This window comes from Nyctereutes procyonoides, unplaced genomic scaffold, assembly GCF_905146905.1.
Source record: "Nyctereutes procyonoides isolate TBG_1078 unplaced genomic scaffold, NYPRO_anot_genome, whole genome shotgun sequence".
In the NCBI taxonomy this organism is placed as follows: domain Eukaryota; kingdom Metazoa; phylum Chordata; class Mammalia; order Carnivora; family Canidae; genus Nyctereutes; species Nyctereutes procyonoides.
In genome coordinates, this window is record NW_026575146.1 from 75,237,642 (window position 1) to 75,259,427 (window position 21,786).

The window sequence follows — 21,786 nt, forward strand, 5'->3', positions numbered from 1 at the left end:
TAAAATCTTTAAAAAGATACTCAGAGAGGAATTTTAACGTTATAATGAAGCTGAGGTAACTATTAGGCATTTTCTGACTCATCTGCACAGGCATCTTATCCTCCAATATTTCTTTTCCTGTTCCAGCAATTCATTATAGTTAGTTTCTTTTCTTTTCTTTTCTTTCTTTCTTTCTTTCTTTCTTTCTTTCTTTCTTTCTTTCTTTTTAAATAACTGGGTGAATCTTTTTTTTCTGTTTTGTTTTTTTTTTTAAGATTCTATTTATTCATTCATGAGAGACACAGAGAGAGAGAGGCAGAGACATAGGCAGAGGGAGAAGCAGGCTCCATGCAGGGAGCCGGATATGGGACTCGATCCCGGGACTCCAGGATCACGCCATGGGCCAAAGGCAGGCGCCAAACCGCTGAGCCACCCAGGGATCCCCCTATAGTTAGTTTCTTAAGGATGAAAGTGAGAGGCAGAAGCTTCTAGGAGTTTCCTGAACCACAGGGGACCATGGGGTCTCCCCAGTGACACTACTAAAAAAAATCAAACTAACCTATAGAATTGTTGGGGATAGGAGAAAGGGACCTTTGTACCCAGGGTCCTCTATGCAGGTCTGTGGAAGTGGTGTTTAAGGTAAAAGAAGAAAAAAGGGGGATCCCTGGGTGGCGCAGCAGTTTGGCGCCTGCCTTTGGCCCAGGGCACGATCCTGGAGACCCGGGATCGAATCCCACGTCAGGCTCCCGGTGCATGGAGCCTGCTTCTCCCTCTGCCTATGCCTCTGCCTCTTCTCTCTCTCTGTATGACTATCATAAATAAATAATAAAAGAAGAAGAAGAAGAAGAAAAAAGGCCAACCACAGAATGAATGAGGGAAGGCCATGTAGGGAATAGCAAGCGTAAAGGAAAGTCGCTTAGTTAGGAAAGAACTTGGCCCATTTGAGTAACTGAAAGGAGACAACTGTACTCTATTACCTGATGTATGTTAACAATGAGCCTTCATGATGTTAACTAGCATGTATTGAGCGCTTGCGAGGTGTCAAACACAGTGATAAGTACTTTGGAAACTTACTGAGGCTTTATAAAGATTTTTATTTTATTTATTCAAGAGAGACACACAGAGAGGCAGAGACATAGGCAGAGGGTAAAACAAGCTCCCTCTGAGGAGCATGATGCAGACTCGATTCCAGGACCCCGGATTCATGACCTGAGTCAAAGGCAGACGCCCAACCACTGAGCCACCCAGGTGCTCCCTTCCTGATGCTTTAAAACAACCATACTGGGATCCCTGGGTGGCGCAGCGGTTTGGCACCTGCCTTTGGCCCAGGGCGCGATCCTGGAGACCCAGGATCGAATTCCACGTCGGGCTCCCAGTGCATGGAGCCTGCTTCTCCCTCTGCCTGTGTCTCTGCCTCTCTCTCTCTCTCTGTGACTATCATAAATAAATAAAAATTTAAAAAAAAAAGATTTAAAACAACCATACTGTGGTGACCTCTTGATCACTCCTGTTTACAGATGAAGAAACTGAATTTAGAGGTGAAATCATTGTCCCAAAGTCCCCTGGTAGGAAATGCAGTGACAGGATTTGTACACAGTTCTGACTCTCAAAATAATTATCTTAAACCACAGTCCATTTCCCATAGGGAAACATTCGAGATATTTTAAACAAAGCACTAGGTGAGCGCAGAAAGAGTTACATTTCGAGCTCCCACAGCCGAGTTCCTTACTGAAAACTACTATTTCCAGCATGCACTTCTTCTTGCCTTGGGAGGATGGGGGTGGACGCAGGGCTACCAGAACTACATTTCCCAGAATGCAAGTCCCCATTGCTGGCTGACACGCAGGTCGTGAATTGTAGTCCTCGGAAGAGACATTCGCCCGCAACTCCCGGTATGCATTCGGGGTCAGTACTACGTGGTGGGAAAAGGACAGTCACGCGGCCTTTTGGGAAGCCGGATCGGCCCTTTTTCCCAGGCCTGCAGCCTGACTGAGCGAAAGCATTCTTGAGACTACACTTCCCAGTGGGCTGTGCGCGAGAGGGCGGGCGAGTTCTTCTGCCGGAAGTCCGCTCTAGCCCTGGGTCCCCTAACTGCTGCGAGAGCCGGAGCTGCCCAGGAGCCGCGGGACCGGGGCCGCTGGGGTCAGGACGGGGGTCGCCATGGTAACGGCGGCGCGCCCACGTTGGGGCCGGGCGGAGGGTGGGTCCACGTGCAGGTACTCGAGGCTCGGTCGGGTACTGACAAGCCTCCCCTGCCGCGGTGCGTTGGTTTGGGCCGGGCGCGGGCTCTCGGGATTGGGGCCGACCCGAGGCCCGGGGCAAGGGGGCAGCTGCGCGGTGATTCTGGGCGCGGGAGTGCGCCGGAGGGCTCGACGCCAGGGGACAGTAGAGGCCGGGTGCCAAGGGGAGAGGGCTGTGCGGGAGGGAGACATTGGAGATGACTGAGGAGGTGGAGGTTGAAATGGGGAGGCAACTCGCGAAGCGGGATCTCGAGGTGGGGAGACGGGATTGGAGGTAGGGTGGGGGCGTCTTACGAGGAGGGCGCTCTGGGAGTGTGGCAGGATAGTTGGGGAATGGGAGACACTGGGACGGGAGAGAAGGAGTCTTTAGAAGCCGGAAGCTGACAATGAAGGCAGAGAGAGGGTGTTGAAACGGGAGGGGTACTCCTGATGAGAGCGAGAATCTCTAGGGGAGGAGACTGGGCTCTGGAGATGGGAAGTCGGCTACTGTGCAGAATGGGGCTTTCGAGTCCAGGGAAGTGTGCTGCAAAGCGGGAGGAGGCTCAGAAGGTGGGAGCGAATATTAGAAATGGATGGGGAGGAGTGGACCAGATCTTTCCAAGAAGGAGAGGTCTTGAGTGGGAGCAGGCAGGGAAGTGTGAGAGATAGGGAAGGAGCTTTTGGAGCAAGGACTGGGCTTTGGATTTGCCTACCCTCCCTCAGGGTGGGTCTTTGGACCTTAAGCAAGGATCCTTTGGGCAGGGAGCCGGAAAAAGATGATTGGAGGTGGGTGTCAGAATGAGGAGGAAGCCTCCTCCACAAAGAGCGTCCTTGGAGGCAACATGTGTGGTTTGGAACTTGGAGAGGAGGCCCTGGCATCAGAGAAGTGATGTCCCAAGTAAAAGGCCTTCTGAAGCCTGAGAGAGGGAATTGAAACCCAGAAGAAATTCGAAGTCTAAAGCGAACAACTCCAGGGGAGGGGGCTTGGAGACAGGAAAGATGGGGGGGGGCACCCGGAGGGAACGTCAGAGGGGTGAGGAGGCAGGAGGGAAAGGACCTCTCAGGAAAGATTCCCAGAGGTGGAGAGATTCTGACTGGGAGGAGAAACAGGAAGAGGTGTTATAAGGGAATTTGGGGGTAAGAGGCTGGGCTCTCCCTCAGCCCTTTTAGCTCTCCTCCCGCGTGCCCCATATATCTCTGGCTCTGCCCCTAGGTTGTGGCTGCCTAGTGAATTCCCTCCTCCCTACCTCCTGCCAAGCCCATGGCCTTTCCCTTCCTACTCAGGACCCCTAGCCTGCTAGGAAGTGGTTTTCCCTGGCTCAGCAGATGGAGTTCTTGGAAGGAGAGTGTAATATCCTGTTCCTTTACAGCTTGATTGGTTGGGGGAGGGAGGAATAGACTATCAGAGAATGAGACTTAGGAAAGAGAATGGACTCCCTGGAATGAGTAGGGGCTCCCACAGGGTAAGCTGGGGTCAGGGGGTCCACAGCAAAGCTTTTGGACTTCCAGCTGTGCTTTGTGGCTGTGAGACTTCTTTTCTCTGAGCTTTGGTTTTTTCATCTATAAAATGGTGTACACCTGCCCATCTCAAACAGACCTGGGCCGAAGGCAGGCTTCCTGCCTGGGTAAACTTGGGCCTTGGTTTTCTTAAAGTCAAATGATGGTGAATTATAATACCATTTAAGAACTAATACTTTTGTAACATTTAGTATGTGCTAGCCACAGTGCTACACCCTTTTTGTTTATTAACCCATGGATTGTCTTATGTGGGAGGTGCTCTCTGTATAATAGAAGGAGAAACTGAGGCCCAGAAAGGCTAGGTTACTTGCCCATGGACATACAGCTAAGAGGGCCAGCATTCATTCAGGCTCTGGAATCTGTGTGCTTAGCCACTTGGATGAAGCTGTCTCCATCATCATAGCTCATTGTAGTGAGCGCTCCGTATGTAATAGGCACTGTGCTAAGCACTTCTGGCATTAACTTGTTCTGTTTTCATAGTAGCCCTAGGAGGATTGACCTGGCCTTTCAGAATCTTAACAAATTTCCTAGCCCTCACTGATGATAATCATAGCTGACACAAAGCATGTGATCTGAGCCAGGCACTCTTCTAGATTCTTTTTTTTTTTTTTTTAAGATTTTATTTATTTATTCATGAGAAACACACAGTGGCAGAGACCTAGGCAGAGGGAGAAGCAGGTTCCCCTCAGGGAGCCAGATGACGGAACTTGATCTCAGGACCCCAGAATCACACCCTGAGCCAAAGGCAGATGCTCAACCACTGAGCCACCCAGGTGTCCGTAGATACTTTTCATATATTGTTTACATCTCATCATACATTTTCCAGGTGGATAAACTGAGGCACCAAGCAGTTACATCACTTGAGAAGTGGCAGATGCTTTGGAAAACAGCAGTGGCCAAAAAAGTTAGGCATAGCATTACCATATAACCCAGCGATTCCTCTCCTAGGTATAGGGCTAGCCAGGGGAAACATCAGTCCAAACAAATGTCCACGTAAAAGCTCGTGTGCGAATGTTCATAGCAGCCTTATTTGTAATCACCAAAAAGCGGAAATGACCCAAATGTCCATCAACTGATGGATGGATCAACAAAACAAGATATATCCATACAGTGGAACGGAACATAATTCAGCATTAAGAAGAAAGGACTTGTGGACACACACTACAGTGTGGATGAACTTTGAAAACATTGCCAAGGGACGCCTGGGTGGCTCAGTGGTTGAGCGTCTGCCTTGCCTCAGGGCATATCCAAGGGTCCTGGGATCAAATCCCACATTGGGGCCCCTGCATAGAGCCTGCTTCTCCCCTCTGCCTGTCTCTGCCTCTGTGTATCTCTCATTAATAAATAAAATTTAAAAAAAAAGAAAACATTGCCAAGGGGAAGAGGCCAAATACAAAAAGACCATGCATGTATTATATGATTCTGTTTATATGAAACCTCCAGAAGAGGCATAGCCATAGAGACAGGAGCATTATCTGTTGCCCGGAGCAGGGCAGTGGCTGCTAACCTGTGGAGATTTCTTCTTGGGATGATGAAAATATTGTAGAATTAGATAGTAGTGATTTTGGCAACATTATATACGAATATACTAAAAACCACTGAACTTCATGAAAAAAAATAATAAAAAAATAAAAACCACTGAACTGTACACATCTTAAATGGGTGAATTTTTAAGGCTTGGTAAGTAAAAAGAAAAAGGAACATTGAGGAGATCTCTGGGATTCAGACCAAAGAAGTCTGGAACTCAAAGATTTCTTAGAAATTTGTATTTATTTATTTAAGTCCTCTCTCCACCAAACATGGGGCTTGAACTCACAACCCTAAGATCGAGTCCCTGCGCCTCCCGTTGAGCCCTGTGCCTCCCGTTGTGCCAGCCGGGAGCTCTGCAATGCAAACATTTATTGAATGCCTGTTGTGTGCCAGCTACTGAATTAAGTTTAAAACATTTAAGTGCAGAACACCCTGACGAGATGGGTCCTCTAAGGAAACTGATTCTGCAGGCAGGGGTGGGTGGGGGTGGGTGGGTGTTGAATCCTTGCTCCAAGGTCAAGCAGAGAAGGGAGTGGAGCCTGGGGCTGACAGGGGAGTTGGCCGGTGGAAGCAGTCATTCCTCTAGGGTGAGTGCTCGCTTCGGCAGCACATATACTAAAATCATTCCTCTAGGGTGTTGGGACCTGGGGTGGGAGTGTGTGGCCAGGCCAGCCAGACCAGGCTGCAGCCTAAACAGCTGCAGGAGGTGTGGACCCTACCCAGTGGGGCTGTTGGGCGGGCTACCCAGCGCTGGTCAGCTCTCCTTCCCTCCCCCCTCACCTCCTCCACCTCCTCTCCGCCTACTCGCAGATCCGCTTCATCCTCATCCAGAACCGGGCGGGCAAGACGCGCCTGGCCAAGTGGTACATGCAGTTCGATGACGATGAGAAACAGAAGTTGATCGAAGAGGTGCATGCTGTGGTCACCGTCCGAGATGCCAAACACACCAACTTTGTGGAGGTGATACTCCCCTCACGCTTGCCACACTCGCCTTGTTCCTCTGCCCATCCTGCCCAGCCGCCAACTGCAGTAATCCCCAGACCTGTTTCCTTCCTATGTTCATATCCTCAGCCTGCTTTTGGCCTGCTGTCTTCCTTTCTTTGAGGGGAGGGGGAGACCTTTTCGTTGTGATCATTTTCTTTTTTTTTTTAAGATGTTATTTATTTATTCATAAGAGATAGAGGCAGAGACATAGGCAGACAGAGAAGTAGGCTCCCTGTGGGGGGCCTGATGCAGAACTTGAACCCAGTACCGTGGGATCATGCCCTGAGCCAAAGGCCGAAGCTCAACCATCGAACCACCCAGGTGATATTTATTCAACATCACTATTTTGTGAAACATCCTTCAAACATACAAGATACTCCTTAAACATGTAATTCCACACGGACACAAATTTGTATACAGTCACTACCTCTTTAGAACCTTCAGTGTGTCAGCTATATATGTTTAGTATTGGGATTGTATTAAGAACAAGAATAGTATAATCCTTGAATTATACAAGAATAGAACAAGAACAAGAATAGTATAATCCATGTTCTTAGTGAATTTGCAACCTTGGAAATTTCTTTCAAAAAGCTTCCATTTTAGTAATGAAAACTATTAAAGGAATTGGACAGGTTAGAAAAAATTTAATGGATATTTAGCTATGAAAGAAGATATTTATTAGACATTAACTCTTATTATGATTTAACTTTTAGGATCCCTGGGTGGTGCAGCGGTTTGGCGCCTGCCTTTGGCCCAGGGCGCGATCCTGGAGACCCGGGATCGAATCCCACATTGGGCTCCCGGTGCATGGAGCCTGCTTCTCCCTCTGCCTATGTTTCTGCCCCTCTCTCTTTCTCTTTCTGTGACTATCATAAATTAAAAAAAAAAAGAAAAAAAATCTTTAAAAAAAATGATTTAACTTTTTTTAAATTTAAATTCAGTTAATTAACATATACTGTATTACTGGTTTCAGAGGTAGAGGTCAGTGATTCGTCAATCTTATGTAACACCCAGTGCTCATTATACCATGTGCTCTCTTTAATACCCATCACCCAGTTACCCATCCCCCCCCACCTCCCTCTAGCAACTCTGTTTCCTATCATTAAGAGTCTTTTATGGTTTATCTCCCTCTCTGATTTCATCTTGTTTTATTTTTTCCTTCCTTCCCCTATGATCCTCTGTTTTGTTTCTTAAATTCCACAAATGAGTGAGATCGTATAATAATTGTCTTTCTTTGATTGACTATTTCACTTAGAATAATACCCTCTGGTTTCATCCACATCATTGCAAATGGCAATATTTCATTTTTTTGATGGCTGAGTAGTATTCCATTGTGTGTGTGTGTGTGTGTGTGTGTGTATATATATATATCACATCTTCTTTATCCATTCATCCATCGACATGGGCTCTTTCCATAGTTTGGCTATTGTGGACATTGCTGCTATACACGTTGGGGTGCAGGTGCCCCTTTGGATCACTACACTTGTATCCTTGGGGTAAAAATACCTATTTAAACTTTTAAAAAATATTTTATGTATTTATTTATTCATGAGAGACAGAGAGAGAGAGAGGCAGAAACACAGGCAGAGGGAGAAGCAGATTCCATGCAGGGAGCCCAATGCAGGACTCGATCCCAGGTCTCCAGGATCAGGCCCTGGGCTGAAGGTGGCGCTAAACTGCTGAGCCACCAGGCTGCCCCATAAGTTTTTTGTTTTGTTTTTTTTGTTGTTGTTGTTGTTTTTGTTGTTGTGTTGTTTGTTTTGCCCCATAAGTTTTTATTTTTAAGTCAGCTCCACACCCAGCATGGGGCCTGAATTCACAACCCTGAGATCAAGGGTCACATGCTCTACCACCTGAGCCAGCCAGGTGCCCCTCTTTGGTCTCCTTAAATTGAGAAGGCTCTGTCTTTAATTTCCATGGCATCAGCTGGGCTAGTTGTCCTATAAATTCAACACATTTATCAGGGTTTTGCTGTATGGAGGCACTATTCTAGGAGCAGGAACAGGACAGACCCAAGTCCCTGCCCTGGGAGAGCTGATGTTCTGGTGGGAGGGAGATGGATAGAAAAGACAGAGCATAGCAGGAGGTGAGAGGTGCCAGGGGGAAGAAGCAGCCACTGTGGGAGATGAGAGTGCTGGGGTGTGTACATTGGGGGTTGGAATGCAGGTGTAAATAAATGATTTAGGAAGTCTGGAAAAGGTAGCTTTGGAACCAAGACCTAAAGGAGTTGAAAGAGTGGAAGGAGAGGATATCTGAAAGGGAGCACTCCACACCCAGGAAATGGCAAGTGCAAAGGCCCTGAGGTGAGGACGTGTTGGACATTCCTGGAATAGCAAGAAGGCCACCATTCTGAGGGAATGTAAACCAGCGAGGGGGGTGGGGCCGAGGAGGTCAAAGAGATAGCAGGGACGAATGGGGCAGGGCCTCTTCCAAGGTGGCAGCCTCAAGAGGGTTTTGAGCAGAGGGGGGCAGGTGTGGGCCAACTTAGCAAAGAGCAGGTTGAGGGTGAAGACCAGGAGTGAGGTATCTGTTCACACCCCCACAGAGAATCCAGGAGGGAGTGATGAGTCAGCGTGCAGAGAGGGCAGGATGCCACAATGTGGAAAGTTCTGCACACAGAGGGCAAGGAAGCCTGCGGGACTTACCAGAGGAGGGACGAGTGACAGAGGGACACAGAGAGGGATCCCTGGGTGGCGCAGCGGTTTGGCACCTGCCTTTGGCCCAGGGCACGATCCTGGAGACCCGGGATCGAATCCCACATCGGGCTCCCGGTGCATGGAGCCTGCTTCTCCCTCTGCCTGTGTCTCTGCCTCTCTCTCTCTCTGTAACTATCATAAATAAAAAAATTTAAAAAAAAAAAAAAAGAGGGACACAGGAGAGAAGAGAAGCCATATCTAGAGGTGGGAGATGAGGAGGTAGAGGAGAACCAGGAGATATGGGGGGAGGTCGGCAGCCTTAAGCAAAGGGTTTCCAGGAGGGGGGCCTTGCGGGGAGCAGGGCAATGGGGCCAGAGCAGGTGCAGGACAGAATGAGGGGGCGCACGCCCACTCCCCTGGGCTGTCCTGCCACCAGCACAGCATCTTATCTCCCACTGTGCATTGTGGGGACTGAGACAGCCCTGTGAGCAACACAGACCTGTCCCCAGATGAGGACTACCCAGAGGGATCAGGGCTGCAGGGCTGGGACGGAGCAGCCCACTAGGACGAGAGCATCTGCCTCAGGCTGGGGGTCAGATAGGACTTCCCAGAGGAGGGAGTGCTGTAGGGAACAAGAGAGAATTGGTCCCTCCCCCAACACACTGGGGAGGGTCTGGGGGAGGAGACACTAAATAATGTCTCTCCTATGAGATTGAGGTCAGGGCAGGCTTCCTGGAGGAGGACTTGTAAGAGTAAAACCAAAAGCTGATATCCAGTGAAGAAGGTCCAGGCCTCCCAAACTTTCTTCCTCTTGTTTGTTCATTAATGAGGTTATTCTTTTTTGTGTGTGTGTATGTGTTTTTTTTTTTAACCTCTGTTAGTTTCTTATTGCTGTGGTAACAAATCCTACAAATATAGTGACTCAAAACAACATGATTTGTTGTTTTAAACAGTTCTTTTTTTTTTTTTTTAAAACAGTTCTTGAGGTCAGGTGTCCAAAACAGGTCAGGAGGGCTGGGTTCCCTCTGCAGGCCCTGGGGAGAATCCATTTGCTTGCCTTTACCCGCTTCTGGAGGCAGCCTGCGTGCCCCAGAGAGTGGCCCCTTCACCAGCCTCAAAGCCAACCACATCTCACCTTAAAATCACTCCATCTGACTTGTACACTTCTGTCCTCCTCTTTCCCTGATAAGGACCCCTGTGATTACTCTGGGCCCATCTGGATCATCCAGGATCCCCCAGCTCAAGATCCTTAGTATAATCACACCTCCACAGTCCCTTTTGCCGTGTAAGGTCACCCGTTCCCAGGTTCCGGGGGTCAGGATGTGGACCTCTTCATGTGCAGGGCCATGCTGGGGACACAGCAGGCACAGCACCAGCTCACGGTCCAATGAGACACACCTGTCCCAGACAGTGATGCCCAGAGTGGTCAGGTGGGGGAAGGGGGCCCAATGGGTAGGGGAGTACAGACAGGTAACTCACCCCAGCCTTCAGGAAGAGACTTATCTGAGAGTGTATAGGGGGAGAAGCCATGAGGGCCTGCGCCAGATCCCTGAGAAGCCTGCAATTTATTTTTTTAAACTTTTTTTTTTTTAAAGATTTTATTTATTCATGAGAGACACAGAGAGAGAGAGGCAGAGACACAGGCAGAGGGAGAAGCAGGCTCCATGCAGGGAGTCTGATGTGGGACTCAATCCCGGGACTCCGGGATCATGCCCTGAGCCGAAGGCAGGTGCTAAACTGCTGAGCCACCCAGGGATCCCAAGCCTGCAAATTTAAAGCCAAGGTGTAGGGATCCCTGGGTGGCGCAGCGGTTTAGCGCCTGCCTTTGGCCCAGGGCATGATCCTGGAGACCCGGGATCAAATCTCACGTCGGGCTCCCTGCATCGAGGCTGCTTCTCCCTCTGCCCATGTCTCTGCCTCTCAGTGTCCCTCATGAATAAATAAATAAAATCTTAAGATTTTATCCAGGTGCCCGTATACCAAGTTTATTTTTTTAATTTTTATTTTTTAAAGATTTTATTTATTCATAGAGACACGGGGTGGTGGGGGGCAGAGACACAGGCAGAGGGAGAAGCAGGCTCCATGCAGGGAGCCCGATGTGAGACTCGATCCCAGGTCTCCAGGATCACACCCGGGGCTGCAAGCGGCACTAAACCGCTAAGCCACCAGGGTTGCCCCTATAACAAGTTTAAAAAGAAAAAAAGTAGGGGCTCCTGGTTGTCTCTGTCAGCAGAATGTGCAACTTTTGACCTCTGGGTCCTGAGTTTGAGCTCCGTGTTAGGTGTGGAACTACCTAAAAAAAAGAAAAGAAAGAAAGAAAAGAAAAGAAAAAAGTAGAGTTTAGAGTTTTCACCCTGATATGTGCTTATTAATCCGTGGATTATGTGCAGGAATTACTACAGTGATGTCAGAAAATGTACTCAAAGTATAGAAATTAACCAAAGAATGAGCTGGGGGGAGAAAAAGTCTAGGGGACGCCTGGGTGGCTCAGTGGTTGAGCATCTGCCTTTGGTTCGGGTCATGATCCCTGGGTCCCCAGATCGAGTCCCACATCGGGCTCCCTGCAGGGAGCCTGCTTCTCCCTCTGTCTGTGTCTCTCGTGAATAAATAAAATCTTACTTAAAAAAAGTTTAAAAATCAGGGACTGATGTTGGCTTTTGCAGTTGCCAGAAGGTGGCGACAGAACACACCAGACCCAGGGCTGGGACTTTTCCAGATTTTGCCCAAGGATCTTGTGCTTAGCAAACCAGTCCGCTGGTCTCTAAACCTGTCTCTTTATCATCTTTCCCTCACGTAAGATTACGGTCTGTATCCTTGGTCCACATGTATTTATTCCTGGGCTGTATGTATGTGTTAGCGTAGAAATATTTATATTTTACATTACAGTTCAGTTCAGGGTAAGGCTGGGATGGTCTTGGTTATAAGCAGTGACTGCACTGCCCTGCACAGAGCCCGCCCCCAGGTAGTGTTTGTGGAATGATGGCATGAGTTAGTTCCAGGCTAAGGAATTCGACTTTCTCCAGAGGCGACAGGCAGGGAGCCACGGAAAGGTGAGGTAGATGTCGTGGAACACCCCAGCCTCCCTCTTGGCTCTGGGCTTTTTCTCACAAGCTGTTCCCTCTGCCTGGAGCACTCCTGCTCATATTCCAGGTCTTGGTCCAGATGCCCCCTCCTCCCAAAAGCCCTCCTGGGTCTCCAGGCTGGGTTAGCTGCCCACGATGGGGAGTACTGAGGAGGAATCTCTCTGCACTGGACTGTGAGCCCCAGTGGCGGGGGCTGGGTCCCGTCTCAGTCACCTCTGTGTCCCCCGCACTGGGCCGGACAGAGCAGGGCTTCAGGGACCAGGCGTGGGGTGAAGGACTGACTCCTGGCCCCATGCTGCCCCGCACTGTTGGGTTCTGGGCCGCCCAGTTGCTGACAGCGTCTCTGCCCCACAGTTCCGGAACTTCAAGATCATTTACCGACGCTATGCCGGCCTCTACTTCTGCATCTGCGTGGATGTCAATGACAACAACCTGGCCTACCTGGAAGCCATCCACAACTTCGTGGAGGTGCGAGGGTGGGCTGCGGCCCCAGGGGCCCTGGAGCCCCCAGAACCAGACCTGGTCTCCCCAGGCAGGGTGCACAAACCCTCTCCCCACATCCCCGGGTGGGCAGCCAGCCTCCCTCTGTCCCTCTCTGCCCACGTGGTTCCTCTTTCTCCCTCCACCTGTGTCCGGTCAGTCTTCCCTGCCATCCTTTTCTGTTGCTATGTGATCGTCCTTGTTGTTTCTGGCTCTGACTGTCTTTGTCCTGGTGTCTCTTCCCCTCCCCTTCCGCACTTCCTCTTGGTCTCTCTTTTACCATCTCTTTTTCGGAGGGAGGGGTGACCTTGGCTCCCATGTGCAGCCCTGTGTGGCCCTGTGTGCCTCCCTCTGCCCAGCTCTCACCATCTCTGCCTTCTTTCCCAGGTCTTAAATGAGTATTTCCACAATGTCTGTGAACTGGACCTGGTGTTCAATTTCTACAAGGTGGGCTCCTGGTGAAGACGAGGGTGTAAGGGGGGGTCAGAGCCCCCAGCTTCCATCAGAGGTTCAGACAAGCACCTGTTGAGGGAGGGGGAGAGAGGAAGAGCCCTCCCCTCACAGTGGGGTCTCCTGCCCTCCCTTCGCTCAGGTTTACACGGTCGTGGACGAGATGTTCCTGGCCGGCGAGATCCGAGAGACCAGCCAGACGAAGGTGCTGAAACAATTGCTGATGCTCCAGTCACTGGAGTGAGGGCAGCCGGCCCCTGCGCCCCGGCCCCTCACTCCCTGCTCGCCCCTCTCCAGGCCGGGGCTGCCCAGTGCCCTCCCTCACCTGCCCAGGAGGAAGGCCCACAGCTGGGCCTGGGCCACCAGGGAGGAGACTGCACCCCACTGCCTCTGGGCCCACCCAGGGGCGGAGGCCATCTCGCGTGTTCCGAGTAACCGTGACGTTGTCGTGTGACGCTGTGAGTGCGTGTGTGTGGAGCCCCCAATAAACCCATGGTCTCGCCTGGCCTGTGTCTTGGAGCCCTTGCCGGTCTGCCCTGGGGACCCCGGACACTCGGGACACCCTCCCATCAGTGTGCAAGGCAGTCGGTCAGCAAACACTCCTTGGCCTGAGAGTGGCAGTTGGCCCAGATGCGTTCACCTGGGCCGCCGCCCACAGAGGGCTCCTGAGACTGGAAGGGGAGATAGATTTATTTATTTATTTATTTATTTATTTATTTATTTATTTATTTATTTATTTATTTATTTAAAGATTTATTTTTATTTATTTATGGTAGAGAGAGAGAGAGGCAGAGACACAGGCAGAGGGAGAAGCAGGCTCCATGCCAGGAGCCCAACGTGGGACTCGATCCCGGATCTCCAGGATCGCGCCCCAGGCCAAAGGCAGGCATGAAACCGCTGAGCCACCCAGGGATCCCGGGGAGATAGATTTAGACCCTGGGCACCTGCTACTAAAATAATAATCCTCCTGGCCAACACCTAATAGTGTCACGCGTCTCCCACGTGCTGTTCAAAGTGTCCCAAGTATTATCTTCCCTCATCGTAAGATCCTGAGGAAACAACCAGTGTCTGCCCATTTTCCAGGTGAGATCACTCATCCCAGGACCATGAAAAGGCTTGGCCAAGGTCATGTCACTAGTGTGGCTAAGCCAGGTTTGTTCTAAGCCCAGGCAGTTGGCTCCAGAATCCTCATTTTTAACCCCCAGACTGGGTGGCTGTTGGGAGCACAGGCTCTGGGCCTCACTGTTCGTGGTTCTCAGCAACAGCCCTGCTGGCCTTGGGGTCAGACCATTTTCCACTGAGTGACACTGTCCCAGCGGCCCCTGGACTGTTGGCCTCCACCTACCACGTACCAGCAACAGCCCTCTGGCCACCGTAACAACGTGGCCACGGCCATGGCATGTTTCTAGGCCCCCCCGGAGTGGCAGTGCCTTCCTGCCCCCTGCCCTGCACCGAGAGCTGAGGATGGCTGCTGGCCGCACCCATGATCAGCACTTGTGCCAAGCTGAGAACGTCGCCAGGCATCAGGGTCTGCTCTTATCAACATCACACAGCCCCGTGCCAGCATCCCAATGACAAGAGGTGGCCCTGGCCCAGCTCAGCCACATGCATGCTGTGTAACCTTTGGGCAAGTCCCTTAACCTTTTGCCTCAGTTCTTCATCTTGAAAATGGGTTGATATTGTTGTTTTTTAACTACACTCTGCACCCAATGTGGATCCCAATACGAGGCTTGAACTCACAACTTTGAGATCAAGATCTGAGATGAGATCAAGAGTTGGCCATTTAACCGACCGAGCCACCTTGGCGTCCCCAATCATAGTCTTGATCCCACAGGGTGTGCTTGAGAATTAAGTTAATCCTAGGAAAGTTTAGGAGGCACCTGACTGACCAGTGGTGGAGGAGGCAGATTTGAGTGAGGCTCGGGTGGATTTGCAGCCAGGGCGAGGGGGTGGGAGGCAAGGCCCTCCCTGAGATGGGGAACAGGCAGGTCGGTGGTGGCTTTGGGGGGGGTACTGAGGTTATCAGGACACGTGAGTGTGTGTCCTGGAGCCCCGGCAGCACGTGACCACAAACTGGGTGTCGTAAAACGAGAAATCAAGCTCCTCATACTTCTGGGGGCCAGAAGTCTGAAATCAAGGTGCCAGCAGGGCCGCAGTCCCTCCACACACCCTAGAGGAGGATCATCCTTTATCTCTTTCAGTTTCTCAAGGCTGCTGACCTGCCCTGAATGGGCCCAGGTCCCCCCCCCCAAGTCTCTGCCTTCATTGTCACGTGCGCTTTCCTCTGTGCCTGCACCTTCTCCTTGCCTTCTTCTTACCACCTGTCATTGGATTTAGGGTCTACCAGGATAATCCACGTGATCTCATCCCAAGATCCTTTAACTGTATCTGCAAAGGTCCTTTTTCCCAAAGGGTCATGATCACAGGCTCCAGGACGTGGACATATTTTGGGAGGGGGCCGCCCTCCATCACTAGAGAGTCTGAAGATACTGCGGGGTCATCCAGGAAAGGTGATCAGGACCCTTTTGCACACACAGACCTGAGGTTCAGAGAGGGAGGGATGCAGGGAGCGTTTGCTTGTTGTGTATTCAACAAATGTTTCTTGGGCACCTACTATGTGCCAGACACTGGTTAACACTGCCCCCCCCACCCCCCGGGGAGGGTACCACAGTGAGCAGGACAGGTCTCCTGAGGGTGATGGGGCAATGGATAAGTAAGCAAATCGATAGCTGGTATGTCACAAAGTAAGGACTGCTGTGGAGGCAAATAAAACAGCAAGGGGGTAGAGAAGCAGATGGCACTCCTGTTCTAGACGATGGTCAGGAAAGCCTCTCTGGGGGCAGCCCGGGTGGCTCAGCGGTTTAGCACCGCCTTCAGCCCAGGGCCTGATCCTGGAGACCGAGGATCGAGTCCCACATCGGGCTCCCTGCATGGAGCCTGCTTCTCCTTTTGCCTGTGTCTCTGCCTCTCTCCTCTCTCTCTCTCTCTCTCTCTCTCTCTGTGTGTGTGTGTGTGTGTGTGTGTCTCATGAATAAATAAAATCTTAAAAAAAAAAAAAGGAAAGCCTCTCTGGAGCAGGTGACACTGAGCTGAGGGTCAAAGGGGTGAAGGAATGAATGAACTGTGGGAGATTTTAGGGGAAGAAGTCTGTTCCAAGTAGAAGGAATAGCAGGTGCAAAGGCCCTGAGGCAGAACATGCAAGGAGGCCAGCTTGGCGGGAACAGAGTGAGCAAAATGGAGAGTAGAGGTGATGTGTTCAGAAAATAGAGGGTTTGTGGTAAGGGGGTGGGAGGAGGCAGACGGCAGCAAGCCAACAGCCATGGTAGGGACACTGGGTTTGTTCTGTGTGAACCACAGGAAGGAGTTTTTGTTTGGAGGGTTTGGGGAGAGGGCAGTAACAGCTTTGCTGAGATACAATTCACATACCATACAATTCACCCCCTTAAAAGGTACAATTCAGCAGTTTCCAATATATTCACAGACTTGTGTTACCATCACCACTATCGATTGTAGAATATTCTTTTTTTTTCTTTTTAAAGATTTTATTTATTTATTCATGAGAGACACACAGAAAGAAAGAGAGAGGCAGAGACACAGGCAGAGAGAGAAGCAGGCTCCATGCAGGGAGCCCGACACGGGACTCGATCCCAGGTCTCCAGGATCAGGTCCTGGGCGGAAGGTGGCGCCAAACCGCTGAGCCACCCGGGCTGCCCTCTGGGCATGTTTTGAAGGCAGAATCAGGATTGCTGACAATGTGATGTAATCTGGGGGAGAAACCAAGGATCGCTCCCCATTACAGCCTGAGCATCTGGACCACCCGAATCTCCTTTTCCAGGGGCGCAGAGACAGTGGGAAGGACATGTCAAGTCTGCGATCTTGGGTCTCCACTGAGGGGCAGTGGTTATGTGGGTCTGGAGCTTAGGGGAGAGGTCCCGGCGGGAGATGGACATTTGAAAGTCTCTGGAACACTGATACTACTTACTGCCGGGAGGTCTGAGGTCACCAAGGGGTCGGCATGGAGAGAGGGAAGAGATTTGCAGACTGGGGGTGGCCATGGGCGGGGGTGGGGGAGGTGGAGATCAAAGTATAACAGAAGGAACAGCCAGTGAGAAGGAAGGAAAACCATCCAGTGCAGCGTGATTGAATCAAAGGAAAAGGGGGCTCAGGAGGAGACGGTACCCTTGAGTTCAGAGCTGTTAGCTATCAGATTGGCTCATTTTCGGGTCATCCTTGCGCCGGGGCCACACTAATCTCTGTTTCATTCCACTTCTAGTATATGTGCTGCCCAAGCGAGCGTTGAAATGGCTCATGGAAAAATACCTACTGCCCGGGTGCCTGGGGGGCTCAGGGGTGGAGCGTCTGCCTTTGGCTCAGGTCGTGATCCCAGGGTCCTGGGATCAAGTCCCGCATTGGACTCCCTGCATGGAGACTGCTTCTCCCTCTGTGTCTCTGCCTCTCTCTGTGTCTCTCATGAATAAATAAATAAATAAATAAGTTTTAAAAAGATTTATTTATTTTAGAGAAGGGGAGAGAGAGAGAGCAAGCATGGAGAATTCGAAGCAGATTCCACTACTCAGAGCCCGATGCAGGGCTCTATCCCAGGACCCTAATATTATGACCTAAACAGAAATCAAGAGTCAGAGATTTAGGGGCACCCGGGTGGCTCAGTCAGTGAAGCGTCTGCCTTTGTTTCAGGTCATGATCTCAAGGTCCTGGGATAGAGCCCCAAGTTGGGCTTCCTGCTCAGTGTGGAGCCTGCTTCTCCCTCTGCCCCTCCACCACTCATTCTTTCTCTTTCTCTCTCTCTCTCTCAAATAAAAGTTAAAAACAAAAGTCAGATATTTAATTGACTGTGCCATCCAGATACCCCTAAAAAGGATGAATTCTAGAGTATGCAACTTATACCTCATTAATCTGACTTTTAAAAATGCTCCTAAAAAAAAAAAAAAAAAAAGATGCTCCCGAAGGCCAAATGTTGGCCAACTGATGAATGGACAAACAAAACCTGTACCCCTACAATGGAATGTTATTCAGCCACAGAAAAGAAAGAAATCCCAACACATGCTATGACATGGATGAACCTTGAAAATACGCTGAGTGAGAGAAGCCAGAGAAGAGCACAGAATGTAGGATTCCATGTATGTGAAATGTCCAGAAAAGGCAGGTGCACAGAGATAGAAAGTGCATTAGTGGTTGCCGGAGACTAGGGGGAGGGAGAAATGAGAGTCACTGCTCAGTGCATAGGGGATTTCCTTTTGGGGGGTGATGGAATGTTCTGGAGCTATGTGGTAATGGTAGTTGCGCACTCTAGTGAATATATGAAAAATGACTGAATTGTGCCTTTATTTTTTAAACTAAAAAAAAAAGATTTTATGTATTCATGAAAGACATACAGGGAGAGGCAGAGACACAGGCAGAGGGAGAAGCAGGCTCCCTGCAGGGAGCCCAACACGGGACTCGATCCCAGAACTCTGGGATCATGACCTGAGCCACAGGTAGACACTTAACCGACTGTACCACCCAGACACCCCTGAATTGCACACTTAAAAAGGGTGAATTTTAGTGTATGTGAATATATATCTTAATTTTAAAAAGTAAAAAAAAAGAAGGGTGCCCAGCTGGCTCAGTTGGTAGTGCATACAACTCTTGATCTCAGGGTTGTGAGTTCAAGCTCCATGTTCGGTGTAGAGAATACTCAAAAGTAAAATCTTCTAAAAGGAAGGAAAGATGAGGAAGAAAGAAAGAAAGAAAGAAAGAAAGAAAGAAAGAAAGAAGAAAGAAAGAAAGAAAGAAAGAAAGAAAGAAAGAAAGAAAGAAAGAAAGAAAGAAAGAAAGAAAAAGAAAGAAAGAAAGAGAAAGAAAGAGAGAGAAAGAAAGAGAGAGAGAAAGAAAAAAAGGAAGGAAGGAAGAAAAGCTTCTGAGTGGTCACATCAGAGGAGATCAGAGACTCAGCTGCTGGATTTGGTAAAGTGGAGTCAGCGGGGAACAGAGCAGGGCGGGGCGGAGGGGGGGAGGTGAGGATGAAGCCAGATCCACAGACCCATCAGAGTGGCTTCTGGAGAGCCTGTAAAAGAGGAACAGGGCAAAGGGCTAGAAACCACTTGGAGGAAGTGTTGCTATAAAGGAAAACAGTGCAGTAGCTGGAGGGGGATGTGATATTAGGGAGATGGGGATTATTATTTTTTCTTAAAGATTTTATTTATTCATGAGAGACACAAAGAGAGACAGAGACACAGGCAGAGGAAGAAGTAGGCTCCTTGCAAGGAACCCGTTGCAGGACTCTATCCCAGGTCCCCAGTATCACGACCTGAGCCAAAGGCAGATGCTCAACCACTGAGCCACCCCATCCTCCCAGGGATTATTTTTTATTTTTTAAAAAGGTTTTATTTATTTATTCATGAGAGACGCACAGAGAGAGAGGCAGAGACACAGGCAAAGGGAGAAGTAGGCTCCACACAGGGAACCTGACGTAGGACTTGTCCCAGGGATTATTTATTTATTTTTTTTCTTTTCCAGGGATTATTTTTTAAATGGAGTTTGTTCCTGGGTGGCTCAGTCACTCAAGCATCTGACTCGATCTCAGCTCAGGTCTTAATCTCAGGGATGTGAGTTTGAGCTCTGAGTTGGCTGAATGTGGAGCTCACTTTAAAAAAAGGGGGGGGGGAATCCCTGGATGGCTAAGCGGTTTAGTGCCTGCCTTTGGACTGGGTGTGGTCCTGGAGTCGCAGGATCAAGTCCCGTGTCGGGCTCCCTGCGTGGAGCCTTTTTCTCCCTCTGCCTGTGTCTCTGCCTCTCTCTCTCTGTGTCTCTCATGAATAAATAAATAAAAATCTTTAAAAAAAGATTTTACTCTTTTATTTGAGAGAGAGAGAGAGAACATGCTCTAGTAGGGAGGTGGAGCGAGGAGCAGAGAGAGAAAGGACAGCAGACTCCTGGCTGATCGCATAGCTGATGTGGGGACTCGAACTCACCACCTTGAGAACATGACCCGAGCTGAAACCAAGAGTCAGCTGCTTAATGGATGGAGCCACCCAGATGCCCCTCCATGAGCCTTTCTTGAAGCAGGCCCAGGAAATTAATACCCGTGGGAAGACAAATCTACAAGAAGAGGCAAGATCGTTTTGAGGAGGAGTGTGGGAGAGCTTGCCTAACCAGAAATCATGATCATCATTATTCAGCCTTAGCCCACTAAGAGACCATGGTATCTGCCCAAGATTAGACAAGCAGACAAAAAAGGACAGACAGCCCAGAACAGACCCATATATTCATAGGGATTTCATAGGAGAGAGAAGCCGCCTTTCAGATCATGGGGTAAGGATGTGGGTTGTTCACATGGGGCTATCTGGAAAAGACTGCATTGAGGGTAAAACCTCTACAGGCACCTTGGTGGCTTGGTGGCTCCGTGGCTGAGCATCTGCCTTTGGCTCAGGTCGTGATCCCAGGGTCCTCGGATTGAGTCCTGCATTAAGCTCCCCACAGGGAGCCTGCTTCTCCCTCTGCCTATGTCTCTGCCTCTCCCTCTGTCTCTCATGAATAAATAAATCAAGTCTTAAAAAAAAAAAAAAGAAAGTAAAACCTCTGGAAATCAAAAGACCTTATATAAACAAAGTGAAAAGATGAGCCACAAGTGGTGAGAAGGTATCTGCAACCCAGGTGACTGACAGAGGGATTCATGTCCACAATATATACAAAGAACTCTTACCAATCAATAAAAATGAGACAGCTGAGTGGAAAAAAAAAATGGGCAGAAGAGAAAGGGGAAAGTGGCTCCAGAAGTCCTGGAAGATGGGGAAAGGAGGCAGGCTATGCACATGAGGTGGGAGATCTCTACCTCACACCATACACAGAGCATCTGAGAGGTAGCCTATCAGCCACCAGAGTGAAGACAGGCCTGGCTAGAGGGTGTGGGAGCTTCATTAGCCTGGTTGAGAGTGAGTTCGAGGTAAAGATGGGAGAAATCCTTTTTTTCTGACCCGAAGAAGGGAGACGCCAGCCCAGCCCAAGGGGGAAAATATGAGGTGGTCAATGGACCAGGCTGCCTCCATGCCCGACATTGCCTGAGTCTTGTCAAGGTTAGCCAGGGTGGGTTGGCCTTTCTCTCCTTCCCGGTGATGCCTGCACGTGGCCGAACACGTCCTCTCTGATCAACGTAGCGCAGATCGGGCACTTGTGGTGTGCGGCTACATGCGCAGTGCTTCCGGTAGCCTGCTTCCTCGGCCAGCGTAGAAACCACCAACCTTCTAGGCACACAAGCTGGAAGCTTTGAAGAGATTCATGACTCATCTCTGCTTCTCACATCCCGCATCCCGGCCAGCAGGAAATCCTGTTGGCTGGACCTTCAGAATGTATCCAAGTCTGACCCCCACAGCTTCCACCCTGGCCCCCAGCGCCCTCATCCTCCCACTTAGCTATTGCAAGCACTCTCTGGCTGCTGCTGAGAGTCCCCAACAGAAAGGTCCTCACCTGGCAGCAGAATCCATTCACCGCAAGTGCCCCATGTTACTTCCCTCTTTGGATCCCTCCTGTGGACCCATGACACCTTGGTCCCCTCTCTTGCCTTACCTGCTCACTCTGTTCATTGCACACTGGCCTCTTTGCTGTTCCTGGTTATGGGGATTGTCCTGCCTCAGGGCCTTTGTACTTGTTCTGTTGACCTGGGACACGCTTCCCCAGGTAAATTTTTTTAAGCCCTTATTTATTTATTTGAGACAGATACAGAGAGCATGTGGGGGCGGGGGGGGGACAGGCAGAGGGAGAGGGACAAGCAGACCCCCTGGGGAGTATGGAGCCTGAGAGGGGCTTGATCCCCCAACTCCAAGATCATGACCCCAGCTGAAGTCAGATGCCCAATCGGCTGAGCCACCCAGGCGCCCCTTCCCCCAGATATTTGTGTGGCTCATTCTCTCA

The 21,786-nt window shown here is 50.0% G+C and overlaps 1 protein-coding gene across 1 annotated transcript; it reads left to right on the forward strand.

Moving 5' to 3' along the window:
• Positions 1-2,020: 2,020 nt before the first annotated feature.
• Positions 2,021-13,385, forward strand: AP2S1 (adaptor related protein complex 2 subunit sigma 1). Its single transcript, XM_055311763.1, has 5 exons — positions 2,021-2,142; positions 6,057-6,206; positions 12,304-12,417; positions 12,817-12,876; positions 13,022-13,385. The coding sequence occupies exons 1-5, from the start codon at positions 2,140-2,142 to the stop codon at positions 13,121-13,123; spliced, it is 429 nt and encodes a 142-aa protein (XP_055167738.1). The 5' UTR covers positions 2,021-2,139; the 3' UTR covers positions 13,124-13,385.
• Positions 13,386-21,786: the final 8,401 nt, after the last annotated feature.